This window comes from Squalius cephalus, assembly GCF_949319135.1.
Source record: "Squalius cephalus genome assembly, chromosome: 10".
NCBI classification, from domain to species: Eukaryota; Metazoa; Chordata; class Actinopteri; order Cypriniformes; family Leuciscidae; genus Squalius; species Squalius cephalus.
In genome coordinates, this window is record NC_137131.1 from 23,708,066 (window position 1) to 23,723,657 (window position 15,592).

General features: G+C 34.0%; 1 protein-coding gene and 1 long non-coding RNA gene across 2 annotated transcripts; both read left to right on the forward strand.

Moving 5' to 3' along the window:
* The first annotated feature begins 3,229 nt into the window (after window positions 1-3,229).
* On the forward strand, window positions 3,230-6,996 carry LOC307166487 (uncharacterized protein). Its single transcript, XM_079884886.1, has 3 exons — window positions 3,230-3,527; window positions 3,610-3,755; window positions 5,713-6,996. Exons 1-3 carry the CDS (start codon window positions 3,275-3,277, stop codon window positions 6,457-6,459), a joined length of 1,146 nt encoding a protein of 381 aa, XP_079741012.1. The 5' UTR covers window positions 3,230-3,274; the 3' UTR covers window positions 6,460-6,996.
* Window positions 6,997-7,982: 986 nt separating this feature from the next.
* LOC307165544 lies at window positions 7,983-13,614 on the forward strand. Its single transcript, XR_013822498.1, has 3 exons — window positions 7,983-8,039; window positions 11,450-11,534; window positions 12,973-13,614. It is a non-coding gene; the product is annotated as an uncharacterized lncRNA (long non-coding RNA).
* Window positions 13,615-15,592: the final 1,978 nt, after the last annotated feature.

Sequence of the window (15,592 nt, forward strand, 5' to 3'; positions counted from 1 at the left end):
ATGTTGTCTTGACATGAAAGAAAAGTTTTGTAAATTGTGTGTCTGTAGGACTGTTATATCGCGCTTTCTTTTGTTATGCCGTGTTTCAATGGTTTAATAGTATTTGCATGTATGAGCGCGTGTTGTTATACATGATGTAGGCTACCAGTACCATAGTGATGGTAACGTTAACGTATGCGATTCATTTTTGTGCCGTATAATACATTGAAATATCAGTGCAATTAGGTTGAATGTAGAATTAATTTTTCCGTAATCCTTTATGCACATTTACCTATATGATCTCTCAATCGTGTAAACCCTTATAACGTATTGAAGTGCGACAAGATTTAAGAGAAGGCGCTGTTTGTGAATGTCGTGTTATGTTACACACACACACACACACACACACACACACACACACACACAAGATGCAGAGAAATATTAGTCAATTTTTATGCGCAGAAAGATAGCACGCTGGAGTCTGTTCTGTTGTCTTTTGAACTTGAACTAACTTAGACACATAATTATGTTGATATGCCCGCGTTTTATAGTATTATCATTTACAGAGTTTTTAATGAGTTAAACAATGTGTTAAATTATCTAGAGAGTTGGTCGAAAATGAGATGTCAGTGGCAGCGCGTTAGATTCATGGCATGTGTTGGAGCGACAGATTTTAAAGGGACAGTACGTGAATAAAATAGTTGCGGTGATGCTTGTTATTCATGGTAATAGATGAACGAAGGTAATGGGGAAAATTGTTGGTTTAATAAGAATTAACTTATGTTAAGTTCATTATATATGCAGTTAAGACTGCAAAGTGTCTGATAACTTTATTCAATTTGTCTGTCTATATGTATGTGTGTATGATAAGGCAACTGATTAATATTTGACATCATAATAGGTTTATCTAAAGATTGTGTTAAGGTCACTTAAATTAAAAGTTATTTTTTTAAAGTTTAATAAATGTTGAAAGCAATATACTTTCCAATTAGGCTATATATTAACAGAGGTTATTTGCATAAATAGATAGCTCTGGTTTTGTAAATTGTCATAAATTATATATATATATATATTGGAAGATTTGTTTTTTTGTTCAGTAAAGGCAGATAACACCAACAGTTGTGTTTGGCAAAAGCACATAAGTGAACATTTCATGTTTCAGAATTAAATACAATCTAGTAATTGCTTTGTAACTGTATTTATAACAAAATCAAATACATGTGCACATACACACACAGCAACAGATGAGTGCACACAGTAGGCTTATGTGACTTTATGCAGTGTTGCACAATTTAATTGGTGGCTGACATCAAGCAATGCGTGCTACTTAGAAATATCGTCTGTTTTGTGACAGTGCTGTTGTTACGTGTTTGAGGTGTCTGCTTTTAAAGCACTAAGAGAGCAATTAGGAGCAGTTTGCTGAGTTATTTTGTGCACATTCTCCAGAGCGGTTGCATGAGTTTATATGATGACACAGTTGTTCCATGATTGGTTAGGTTGACCGCACGACATCGATCACAGGTGTGTGGTTTTCATTCCAGATACAGGACTGGTTTAGTTAAAAGCTCTAGGTTCAGTAATGAACATAAATGTGTATTTTTATAACAATAAAGGCTGTTTCATGTAGGTGCGATTATTATAGTATTATGTGTATCAAAATAAAAATGATGGAAAAAAAATAGATCCCAGTTGAAGGGTATTGATGTTGAGCTTAGATATACGTTTAGAAATTATGGTTTTGTTAATGTTGTGTTGTTGTTTTCGTGTGATATGATGTTTTGTTACATAACTGTTTATGTGTTTTTCTGTTAGGTTGGCATAATAGAGGTCAAAATATGCCATGTTGAAGTAGCTTCGGAGATGGTGGAGATCATGGGTGTGAAGGTGGAAACTCAGACGTGCTACGTGCAAGATGGAACTGGACAGGTCAAACTGCAGTTGTGGGCGGGACAGATAGGGCAGGTGTTGTGCGGTCACTCATATAGGATGCGCAATTTGAGCACAAGAGAATACCTGGGATCTGTATTCCTGACCACAACTCGCAACACAGAAATTGTGGAAACCAAGGAAGTAGCTGGGGCAAGTTCTTTTGTACAGTTTGAAGCTGACGAAGAGCAGGTGACCACGTACATTGGAAGCATTGTACGTGCCGAAATTGCAGTGTCAAAGAAGTGCACCAAATGCCAGGCGTGGCAGCTTGAATTCAACAGTGCTGTAAAGTTCCATCGATGCCAACGCTGTAAATTGCTTCAGAAAGCAGAATACTATCAGTGCACGGCCAGTGGACGAGTTGCGTTTTTGCAAGGCAATAACGAAATGGACTTAAACGTGACAAATTCAGTCATTAGCTGTTACCTTGAGAAAGAAGGCATGAGAGATTTGCTCATTGAAGGGCAAAATGTGGAAGAGCATCTGTTGACTGTTGATACTTGGAAAGTCCAAATCCAACGTGATGTCGTTGTGAAGATTGAAAAAGTGGCGGAAACAGCTCAAAGTGAGAAGCCAGAAGAGAAAGAGATCGCAGGAGCAATGGCTGCTCTGGAGAGTGAAGAGATGTAGGTGTGTTGGACAACACAAATAACTTGTACCAGAAGGAAAGCGGAATGTGAGATTTTATGCGTGTGTTTAGGTTTTATTTATGTAGAGTAACAAATGCACAAATGTTAGTCTTAGATAACTTGATGGTTATTAAAATGAGAGTTGTTATTTTATTGTAAAAAAAAAAATTTGTGCAAGTGTAAAATATGCTAAACGTGGTAAAAGAGCTCTAAGAACAGAGATTTATTTTATTTTTTTGTATTTATTTATTTTTGGTGCAATTGTTTAAGTTTGAATTTGCATAAAGTGCAAAATAAGGTTTCATTTTGTAATTTAGTTTATTATATGTTTATTGCATTTATCAGGTGTTGTGAAAATAAAGTTTCTTAAAGTAGTTTGGGACAGTTGTTTTTTATTCATTTGAAAATGTTTGATGGCATAATACTGCTATTTTAAAAAAAGTTTATGTAGTATAAGTTTATTTAAAGAAAGTTATTGAAGTCATTTATTATTAGGTACTTAGGGTTTTGTTATGCTTGAGTTGAAATGGTCATTTTAATAGTCTTATAGTTTGTCGACATAAAGACTAATTGTGTATTAACAGTTTAATTATGTTTGTACGCAAGATAATTAATTTTATTCATTTTGATTTTGGTCGAGCATGCGTAGTTGTGTATATTGTAAGAGTTAGCGCCGTGCCGAAAGTGTTTATGGGATTTGTAGCGTAATCGGCGAAGACGAGGAACCAAGAAGCAGTATGTCAAGTCCAGCAAAAAAGCTGAAAACGGACGTTTTCGAAGATGAAAGTTGCATCTCAGGTTTCATTCATAATGTGAGTGCCGTAAGAGTCGGTGTTCGTAATGGCGCAAAGTATTTCAATGCGTTGTTACAAGTTAGTAGAGAGGAATTTAGACACGTCGTAGTTTTCGCTATGGAGAAGAGGACAGCTTTCATCCAGGCCGAAAAAAATAAGAGTCCTGTGAAGCTGACGAGGATTAAGAGACGCGTTAGTAAGTATCTGTTTTATGTTTACGTAAAGCAGTAAATAGTTATCGAGATTGTGTAAATATTAACTAAGTTTATGTTGTTAAGGTAATGATGGAGGCAAGTTTGACGTTCAATGCGGCAAGTCAACAGAGCTGCTTGTGGTGACCGAGGTTGGTTTCAGCTTTAGAGAGTCTCCACAGAGTGCCAAAAAAACGATGTCCGAGGTTAAAGCTATGGCAGCACGGCAGCAGGTAACTATAAATGGGATGTAATTGCATTTTGTCAGTGTAAAGGTAATAATATGTGAAGTTTCTTCAATTGACGAATGTGGGTGGGGGGAGGGGATATAAAGTGGACATATTGGGCTACTTGTAAAATTATCTTTGGTTAGTATGTTGTCTTGACATGCATAGGAAAGAAAAGTTTTGTAAATTGTGTGTCTGCAGGATTGTTATATCGCGCTTTCTTTTGTTATGCCGTGTTTCAATGGTTTAATAGTATGAGCGCGTGTTGTTATACATGATGTACCAGTACCATAGTGATGGTAATGTTAACGTATGCGATTCATTTTTGTGCCGTATAATACATTGAAATATCAGTGCAATTAGGTTGAATGTAGAATTAATTTTTCCGTAATCCTTTATGCACATTTACCTATATGATCTCTCAATCGTGTAAACCCTTATAACGTATTGAAGTGCGACAAGATTTAAGAGAAGGCGCTGTTTGTGAATGTCGTGTAATGTTACACACACACACACACACACACACATACACACACACACAAGATGCAGAGAAATATTAGTCAATTTTTATGCGCAGAAAGATAGCACGCTGGAGTCTGTTTTGTTGTCTTTTGAACTTGAACTAACTTAGACACATAATTATGTTGATATGCCCGCGTTTTATAGTATTATCATTTACAGAGTTTTTAATGAGTTAAACAATGTGTTAAATTATCTAGAGAGTTGGTCGAAAATGAGATGTCAGTGGCAGCGCGTTAGTTTCATGGCATGTGTTGGAGCTACAGATTTTAAAGGGACAGTACGTGAATAAAATAGTTGCGGTGATGCTTGTTATTCATGGTAATAAATGAACGAAGGTAATGGGGAAAATTGTTGGTTTAATAAGAATTAACTTATGTTAAGTTCATTATATATGCAATTAAGACTGCAAAGTGTCTGATAACTTTATTCAATTTGTCTGTCTATATGTATGTGTGTATGATAAGGCAACTGATTAATAGTTGACATCATAATAGGTTTATCTAAAGATTGTGTTAAGGTCACTTAAATTAAAAGTTATTTTTTAAAGTTTAATAAAAATTGAAAGCAATATTCATTCCAATTATACTGTAATGCTGTATGTGTATATATATATATATATATATATATATAAACAGAGGTTATTTGCATAAATAGATAGCTCTGGTTTTTGTAAATTGTCATAAATTATATATATATATATTAGAAGATTTGTTTTTTTCTTCAGCAAAGGCAGATAACACCAAGAGTTGTGTTTGGCAAAAGCACATAAGTGAACATTTAACGTTTTAGAATTAAATACAATCTAGTAATTGCTTTGTAACTGCATTTATAACAAAATCATATACATGTGCATATACACACACAGCAACAGATGAGTGCACACACTAGGGTTGTGTGAGTTTATGTTGTGTTGCACAATTTAATTGGTGGCTGATATCAAGCAATGCATGCCACTTAGAAATATCGTCTGTTTTGTGACAGTGCTGCCATTACATGTTTGAGGTGTCTGCTTTCAAAGCATTAAGAGAGCAATTAGAAAGCAGTTTGCTGAGTTATTTTGTGCACATTCTCCAGAGCGGTTGCATGAGTTTATATGATGACACAGTTGTTCCATGATTGGTTAGGTTGACCGCACGACAACGATCAGACGTGTGTGTTTTTTTTTCCGGATACAGGACTGGTTTAGTTAAAACCTCCAGGTTCAGTAATGTACAAAAATGTGTATTTTTATAACAATAAAGGTTGTTTCATGTAGGTGCGATTATTATAGTATCATGTGTATCAAAATAAAAATGATGGAAAAAAATATAGTTCCGTGATGAAGGGTATTGATGTTGAGCTTAGATATACGTTTAGAAATTATGGTTTTGTTAATGTTGTGTTGTTGTTTTTGTGTGATATGATGTTTTGTTACATAACTGTTTATGTGTTTTTCTGTTAGGTTGGCACAATAGAGGTCAAAATATGCCATGTTGAAGTAGCTTCGGAGATGGTGGAGATCATGGGTGCGAAGGTAGAAACTCAGACGTGCTACGTGCAAGATGGAACTGGACAGGTCAAACTGCAGTTGTGGGCGGGACAGATAGGGCAGGTGTTGTGCGGTCACTCATATAGGATGCGCAATTTGAGCACAAGAGAGTATCTGGGATCTGTATTCCTGACCACAACTCGCAACACAGAAATTGTGGAAACCAAGGAAGTAGCTGGGGCAAGTTCCTTTGTACAGTTTGAAGTTGAAGAGGAGCAGGTGACAACATACATTGGAAGCATTGTACGTGCCGAAATTGCAGTGTCAAAGAAGTGCACCAAATGCCAGGCGTGGCAGCTTGAATTCAACAGTGCTGTAAAGTTCCATCGATGCCAACGCTGTAAATTGCTTCAGAAAGCGGAATACTATCAGTGCACGGCCAGTGGACGAGTTGCGTTCTTGCAAGACAATAATGAAATGGACTTAACCGTGACAAATTCAGTCATTAGCTGTTACCTGGAGAAAGAAGGCATGAGACATTTGCTCATTGAAGGGCAAAATGTGGAAGAGCATCTGTTGACTGTTGATACTTGGAAAGTCCAAATCCAACGTGATGTCGTTGTGAAGATTGAAAAAGTGGCGGAAACAGCTCAAAGTGAGAAGCCAGAAGACAAAGAGATCGCAGGAGCAATGGCTGCTCTGGAGAGTGAAGAGATGTAGGTGTGTTGGACAACACAAATTACTTGTACCAGAAGGAAAGCGGAATGTGAGATTTTATGCGTGTGTTAATGTAAACGTGGTTGAACAGTTTAAGTTTTATGTAGAGTAACAAACGCACAAATGTTAGTCTTAGATTACTTGATAGTTATTAAAATGAGACTTGTTATTTTATTGTAAAAAAAATTTTTGTGCAAGTGTAAAATATGCTAAACGTGGTAAAAGAGCTCTAAGAACAGAGATTTATTTTATGTTATTGTATTTTATTTATTTATTTTTGGTGCAATTGTTTAACTTTGAAATTGCATAAAGTGCAAAACAATGTTTAAGTTTGATTTAATTTTATTTTTTTATTTTTATTTGTGGTTTTTTTTATATATAATAGGTAATCTGGCAAAATGATAGTTATTTAAGGCATTTTTGTTGTACATTTATATTGTGTTCATACATTTTTTGTCCAAATGTTTATATGCAAATATTTTCCGTATGTTTATTGTATTGATCAGGTGTTGTGTAAATAAAGTTTGTTATAGTAATTTGAAACACTTGTTTTTTTTTTTATTAATTTGAAAATTTTTGATGGAATTATACTATTATTAAGTTTTAATATTCAGATAAGTATATAATTAGTATTAAAATAAATTTGTGGTACTTTAAGATTTGATCATTTAGTTTGGTGGTCATTTTATTTGCACATATTTTATGTTGATATGTTATTGGGGGCATCTTCAAATGAGGAGGTATGTATATTTATTTAATTAATGTGTGTGTAATTTTATGTGATAGTATTCAAATTATACTTTTTATTGGTTAAAATGAATGTTAATTATCTAGTGCAGTGGTTCTCAAACTTTTTACACCAAGTACCACCTCAGAAAATATTTGGCTCTCCAAGTACCACCATAATGATCAATATGAAAATACAGTAGCGTAGTAGGCCTAACTATTCAGCTACAGTTATGCACAGCTCAAAAATGAGGCAGCTTAATTTCTAATAAGAATATTTATCATTGTTAGCCACTTTAAACATTGTAAAAACACAGTTTGAACATTAACAGTGCATTCTGCTGCTTACATACAGATAAAGGTAAAAAAAATTTTTTATAATGATTCAATTCAAATGTATTGCACCTAAAAGTGAAATAAAAACCTTATTGTGCAGTATGTGTCAGTGTAACAATTAACAATTTCTTAATCTTTTTGTTTTAAGTGATCAAAAATTTGGGAGGCCTATATGTTAATGAGGGGACTTCAGCTTCTCTTGATTCCTCATGGTTATGTCATTGACACAGACTCGTAGTCATCACATCACATTACCTTATGATTGAAATAATGTAGGTCAAAGTAAATAATAGACAGATATAGCTACCAAGTGACATACACAGTCAAACAGACATTTTCTTGTACATACATGTTTGTAATAAAAGATAAAATGTAGATTTCATTTATTGTTTTTATAATTATTTTGAGGTTTCTTTGTAATTATTATGTTTTTGTATAATTCCATCCAGTAGGGGGTGTGTGTTATATTGTCAGATGAAAGGCATTTCCGCTTTGTAGCCATTTTATCTGCTGCATTTGAGGTAAGCTGTATAATATCATTACTCTGTTTGTAATCTTAATTATCTGTTTATAATATTACTCAAAATATATATTTTAGCAACTGCAAGATGTTTTTTGTTTGTTTAAATGTTTTGTGGTTGTATTTTGTAAATGTATAAACGCATTTCGTTTTCAATACTACATTCGTAGGCTACAATTCATCCGGACATCATTATGACATGAAATAAGCTAAAAATATGTTTTGTGTTGTGACAATACAGTGCTTGATGTTAAAAGAAGTTATTATCGTCGGAAGAAGTCAATATAGGCTACTACGTGTTCGCAATGATCATCATTAGCGTTTGATTCTAAACCTATTGGCAACTTGTTAAACTTGAAGGTCAAATTCAAAAACATTTCTGTCAATATATATATATATAAGTGTTTTGTCGTAATTAAGTGATCTAGGCTAATGGTTGAGAATGCATAGCCTGTAGCTACATTGGGCTAGCCACATGTAGCTTACATGGACACGTTATTCTTTTAATCATTACATTCAGACTGATGAACTTTACGGTATATAAAATGATTAGTTTGATGCGTGTTTATGTCACAATTGGCTTTTGGTTTAAAATTTAAATAGCTACTTGAATTAAATGTAGCCTATGTATTTCGGGTCTTTAATCGACGACTTGAACAATTGTCATGCTGTCTGTCAAGCAATAAAAACTTCCCTTCCAGACCAGTGCTTATAACTGTTGTCTGTGGAATGCAAGTAAAAAACAGTGATTGGTGGGATGTTGTCCTGGTTCAACTCACAAGTGATGAGTAGAAAGTTAGTTTAGAATTAGAGGACTTTAGCCTACTCGACTGACAGAACAGCTCGTTTTGCTGGTCACGCTATGTCAGTGTGCGTCGCAAATGTCGGTTTTCAAGTCGATCAAGTGTTAAATATGTTCTGTCGATCGAACTAAAAGGTACAAATTATCATTCACAAACTGAATGAAATTTGAATCAGATCTGGCTAATTCATTTAGACTGATATGCGATTTTTTTATTTTTTTATTAGGAGTGTAGGCTACTACTATCTCGATTACAATGGGATTATCAGGGTCCATAAATAAACGCAGTTATAGTCTAGTGGGTGGACCTTGGTCTCTTCCGTGGTAATTTTAATTGCGAGTTGTAATTTTAGTAGGCTACTAATAACATAATATTATTGCTATGATAGTAAATGCATTGTAAAATAAGTGAATTGAGAATAAATTAAATGTAGACAAACGAAAGCAAAAGATAAACCCGTAAACTTTTATTTTGACCAAATGCAGTCAAGCTTTTAATTTGGCAGAAAACAAATTTACAAACGTGTTTCTTTACAAATTTAAAGAAAAGCTGGAATCCTCTATTCAAATGTAGAAATAATGTGTATACACGTCACGCTAAATTACGCAGATGTAGTTCATTGTATGCTGTGAACTGAGACGCTGAGGTGATTGCTGAACGCCTGAGTGAAGTGCGCACTTGTTGTCGCTCGCAATGCAACAAACAGTCTATTGATAATGGAAGGACCCAAAGTATGATCGCGTTTTTGATCATAGTTTGTTTGATACTATTGTTATAAAAGACGTCATTGCCAACTTTTTATGATTTTCTGGGAATTTTAAATATATTTTTTGGCCACTATTGTGTAAAAGTAACTTAATATTTTGTTATATTGGTTTTACTTAACTTTTATTGTTTTTAATTTCGTGTTTTTATAGGCTATATATATATATATATATACATAGGCGTAATTTGCGGGTGGGACATGTCCCCACCACTTTTTGCTAAGGTCGATATTGTCCCCACCACTTTTGAAACATCTCACGGCACGAATGTACCAATACAAATAAATAAAACATCTCCAGTTAACTAGCAGAGCATTTCATTTAGTTCGTTTGTAAGAGGCGATCTAGCGCTGAAATGTGTTGTTTTTGAAATCAAGTGATCCAAGTGCTCGTTGCCGCTGCGATCAGTGGCGCGGATACTGTTCTCTTGTGGCTCGCGCACAGTCTTCACTCGGACGCGCGCTTCAATCCGTTGTGGAGACTCTCTATTCGTTCCGGTGAAATTACAAAACAAAATGCTTACAAACGTATGCTTGTCTGATATACAACCACTGATAAACATAATCGGTTTTAATGACAAAAAAAAACCTATACGAGTGTGGATTAGAACCCACAACCTCTGACACGCTTGGCAAAAGTTCCACCACAGGACCATTTCAATACACATATAAATAATGGATTTACCCAAACCAACATGTCAAACCTCATTAAACGACAAATTAAACCCATCCACTATTTCAATCGATTGCTGGACATCGTAATGTTGTACATACATCGATTCGATTTATGATTTACCCGTAAAAAAAAAAAACAAAAAACGTCCCACCCACTTTTTAAAACAAAGTTACGCCACTGTATATATATATACACTGACTGATATTATTTCTTATTATTTCTTTTGGTCTTATTGTGAAATAAGATTTATTTTAGGTTTTATGTAAAATGTTATCGTTAAGTTTTCTTTTTTAATTGTACAGATGCATACCGCATAGTAGGCTAAATAGTAAAAGTCTGCTGGTCGCGACCAGCGCATAACTTATTTTATTACTTCTAATTTCAATGAATGAAATGTGTGAACCAAGCAGGGTAGAGTGACTGTTTTCAATTTATTATATTATGGACGTAGAGTTTGAACATGTTTGTGTATGAGCGTAAAGTTTGTCTTTCAGAATTGTAAATAGTTGCTTTGTTTTATGTTACTGGACATGTATGACATAGTCAGTCGTCATGTGTTTGGTGTGAACGTTGTCATTCATTCACAGTGATTAAACAAAAGTTGTTCATACTGCACTGACATTTGAGATGTTAAAGTGTATTAAAATAAAGACTTTCGTTAAGCTTTGAAAGTACAATCATTATATTGTAACGTAAACTGCATTTATGTTGCTAGGGATCTAGATAGAGCAGTTTTCATGTACATGTAGGCTATAGTATAAAGCAGCTTTACAAACTCTCTTTGCAGGGACACATTATTGTTATTTATGTATTACAAACATTTAAATATTAAACACAATGTATTGCAACAAAACTTTATAGTTTGGGTATAAACATGGTATTGTTTAAATAGAGTTGTTATTTCATCTTTTCACACTATTTTAACTCTTTTATGTATTGTAATTCTTATTGTTACATCTGTAGGTGGTGACAAGTCTTTAAAAAGAACTTTGCCATTGAATCATTTATTTTTTAAAGATGTATTCACAAATTTTTTTATCAAAGTGTGTATCCTATAATGAAAAAAGTGCTGATGAATGAGACATTGACTTTTTTCAAGTTATTTAATATTTTGGTCAAATTGATATACGTTTTAAATAGACTAAAGAAATTACTTTTTTTTTTGTCAGAACCTCCAGTTCCCCCAGAGTCTTGCGGATATAAATAATACATTTGTATCGAACTACTGCAAGTGCTGAATTACTACTCAAACTGGTAAGTTTATTAGACGAATGAAACTTGTGAGGTAACTCAGCGCTGTTTCACTTGGTCTACATTATCACACTAAACTGCAATTGAATGTGTTATAATGTTATGTGTTAGTTTGTTGGCGGTATGAGAATAGCAGTGAGCTAGATCAACATTAGAATAACTGATCATATTCTGACATTTCATCATGTTGAGGTATATAACATTAATTAGTTTTATGTACATTTGCTCGCCTGTCTAATAAAGCACATGTAGGAGTGGACTGTCTGTCAAGTCAAAGTTAGATTTATTTTGTGTCTTGCCTAGAATGGGCAGTTTGTAACTTTGTGAGATAAACAACAGAGTAGCACTGGTATTACAAGACATTCAGTGCCAATCAAGTAGATGTGACACAAATAACATGTTTGAAAAAATATAATTGACTTAAATGCATATAATTTATATTTAAAATATCAGAAAATTAGACTATTTATTTAGGATTTTGTGTTAGAATTATGTCAATATAGCTGCTCAATTCATCTGTCAGTCACTATTGACGGTGTTACAACATACAGTGACATGTTCCATGATAAAGTCAGTGACGTATGTCATTATCCAAATGGCTCAACTTATTGTTTTACATGTCTTGCCATGTCAGATGTTTTGCATGTGTTCTTTAATTAGTGATATTGGTTTAATTGGTGGGCGTCCTTTTACAGTTAGATCTTTGATGAAAATATTACAAATTCCTTCAAGTTTTTCCATTTTGCATTAATGTTTGTCTGCATTAATCTTCAAATAATCTTCACTGAACCGTCATCAGCTAAACTAGTTAAATTTATGTTTAAAAGTCAACATGTAGGCTAATTCAAGTGTTTTATGAGAGTATAAACTGTAAAGATATAATAGACGATATATTTCTTATATATATTTTTTCTTAGCTTTCAATTGATATGTTTGTTTGAAAGACTATATAGGGCAGGATGTCGCATATTGGTTTTTGTGTTTATAAAATGAAAATCGGGAAAATGTATTTCAAATTTAAATAAGGGAAGAGAAATCAGTCTTCATTGTTATAAATATAAAATAAAACACCATATTTTTACCACTAGATGTCAGTATAACCAAGTAAAGCAGGGTTGAGCCATCTGTAGTTGGTTTGAGAAGTGTTTTCAGATGTACAGTTTTTTGGGGGGATTCAGAGCATGATGCATTGCTGACTGTCTTAGGTTTTTAGTGCACTTCCATTGTTATTTATAATACAGTGTTTATTTTAAAGCATTCATGTGTGTATTAATTACATTTTTGTATATAATATAATCATTTTATGTATAAAAAAAATACAGAATATAATGTAAATGATCATTTAATTAGTTTGTTTTAATGTGATTTTAAGTTTTTGTTATATTGTTTATTTAGTAGTATGCAGTAATATGTAAGCTAATTTGTGTTTTTGTGTGTACAGATGCCACGCACAAAGCAAGCCCGGCGCTCTGAGGCAGCCAAAAAGAGGATGGCGGACCGGATGGCTGCTGATCCTGAAGAGGCTCTGCCACCTCTTAAAAAATTGGCAGAATTAACTGAACGTTGTGTACATCACAACGGGCCTAAACAAAAGTCTGAACAAAAGTCTGAACAAAAGTCTGAACAAAAGTCTGAACAAAAGTCTGAACAAAAGTCTGAACAAAAGTCTGAACAGTCCTCTCAAAACAAAACTTCAAAAATTCAACCTGAATCTCCCTCTATATCTATAACTGCCACAAAAAATACTAACATGACTATGAAAGCTGTTTCTGATTTGTGTCCACAGAAATCTTACATCAGAGGGTCTTTCCATCAGGGTGCTAATTGTTTTGGCTACAATAGTGGCAGGCAATGTGCTTCAAACAGTTTAACTGCAATTTTGATGTGTAAGGTGAAAAATGTGTTGCGATGGACCTCGAGTGACCTGAATAATGTTCTCATGCTTGGAAATGACCTGTACAGTACCATGAGAGATGCTGGGAAAATCAACGATCCTGTGAATGGCTACATAGAAGTTGCTGAGCTGCCTGACACACACACATTGAATAATTGTTGTTTTTCAATAAACTATTCTTTGACATATACTGGGTTGTTTGGAATTAATCGATACGATGAAGGTCTGCAAGGTGTTGTTATGTCCCTCGATCAAGCATTAAATCAAGCGTTCCAGAGGTTTGATGCGTGTTTGGTAAACATCAGGCAAACCATATGTGCAGCTGTCAGACAAGGTTCGTGGTATGCAGTGATTGATCCACATGCACGACTGAGTGATGGAACAGTTTCAGCTAATGGTAAGAGTGTAGTGGTTTTCCATCCCAGCATAGACTCTTTGGTCATTCATTTCAGGAGACTGGGTGCATCCTTGAAAGCATATAATCATCCATTTGAGGTAACGGGGGTCCAGGCAAATGTCATTGATACAGACAGTCTACATGATCAATTGGTGAGCCATCCAGTAGTGGAGGAAAATACTGATGCAGAAAGAGTGAGTAAAGGTGTAAACTCAGAAATGGCAACTTGCAGTCACTCTTTGACTGATTTCATAACCACAACTCAAATACTTGTGAATGAAACATGTACACAAGAGAACACAGGAATCTCGTCTGAATGTCCAAGCAATGAAAATCCAGCTGAGGTTGAATTTATTACTCAAACTGATAGTGTTTCTTTGACTGATTTCACAAGCTCATATCAAATGAAAAGAAAAGGACTGTTTTCTACCTGCCCTAATGAAAATGCAGCTGATGTTGAATTTATTTCTCAAACTAACAGTGTTAGTTTTCAGTTTAGTCCATTAACAGTACAGCAACAAAAAAGTATTTGCTTGAAGCTGAACATAGTACATGTTGTGAAAGAACAGAATAACCCTGATGAGATTGTTGAAATGGTTGAACCGTGTGAAACCAAAGATATTGTGGGTGATGGTAACTGCTTTTTTAGAGCGGTAGCTTATGCTGTAAGTGGAAGTGAACGAGAACACAGAAAACTGAGGCGTTCTGTTGTAACACACATAATCCAGAATGAAGAAAGATACACTCAATATCTGAGACAAGGACACAGTTCAATTGTAAATTACATTTACAGTTCAAGAATGAAATATGTTGGAACCTGGGCAACAGAGTTAGAAATACAAGCAACCAGTGATTTAATTGGTGTGGACATATTTACATTCAGTGCAGAGAAGTGGCTTAAATATTCAACCTTAACTGTCTCATCAAATAGACAAAGTTGTCAATTCAATGGGATTTACTTGAAACATGTAAATAGTTGTCACTATGAAGTTGTTGTATGTGTAAAAAGAACAGATGGTAGCTGTACTTCCATTTGCAAATCATCATTTGAAGATTCAATGTTTCATGGATCATTAAATGCTAAAACAGATCCAAGTACACTCTATAGAAAGAAAGTGCTATACCACAGTAATCAAGACTTAAAAGAGTGGAAAAAAATGGATGCAAAGAAAAGATATCATGAAGATAAAATGTACAAAGAGAAAAAAATTAAATCCAGCATTGAAAAGTACAAACAGAATGAAGAGTTTCAAGAAAAAATAAAAAAATATAGCACAGATAAATACAATTCAGATGATTTGCATTGTACTGCTGTGAAAAATTATAGCATGAGTAAGTATAACACAGATAAAAAACACAAAGACTCTGTGAAAAAATATAGTATTCTTAAATACAAACAAAATGAAATACATAAACTGTCAGTCAAAAAATCCAGTGTTGAAAAATATAAAAAAGACATATCTCACAGACAATGTGTCAAAAATTACAGTTTTCAAAAATATAATGAAAACGAAAAGCACAAGTCTAAGGTGATTGATTACAACACACAAAAATATAAAAATGATAATAGTTTTGCCAGTAGTATTAAAATTAGAAATGCTGAAACTCGAAGAAATGCACAAATCAAAAGGAAAGAGATTGACACTGTAATTGACCAATTTAAAGAAAAAATATCTACAGGTCCTCAGTATGTCTGTTCAGTTTGTCATCGTTGCTGTTTTGAAATGCAGGTCAAACACTGTAAAATAAGTAAATATTTACAAAAATCAG

Bases quoted from the DNA above. Each gene is read 5' to 3' on its own strand.
- LOC307166487 (XM_079884886.1), top strand. From the start codon at position 3,275: ATGTCAAGTCCAGCAAAAAAGCTGAAAACGGACGTTTTCGAAGATGAA. The intron at 3,528-3,609 runs GTAAGTATCTGT...TATGTTGTTAAG, and splicing joins GAGGATTAAGAGACGCGTTA to GTAATGATGGAGGCAAGTTT. The intron at 3,756-5,712 runs GTAACTATAAAT...TTTTTCTGTTAG, and splicing joins CTATGGCAGCACGGCAGCAG to GTTGGCACAATAGAGGTCAA.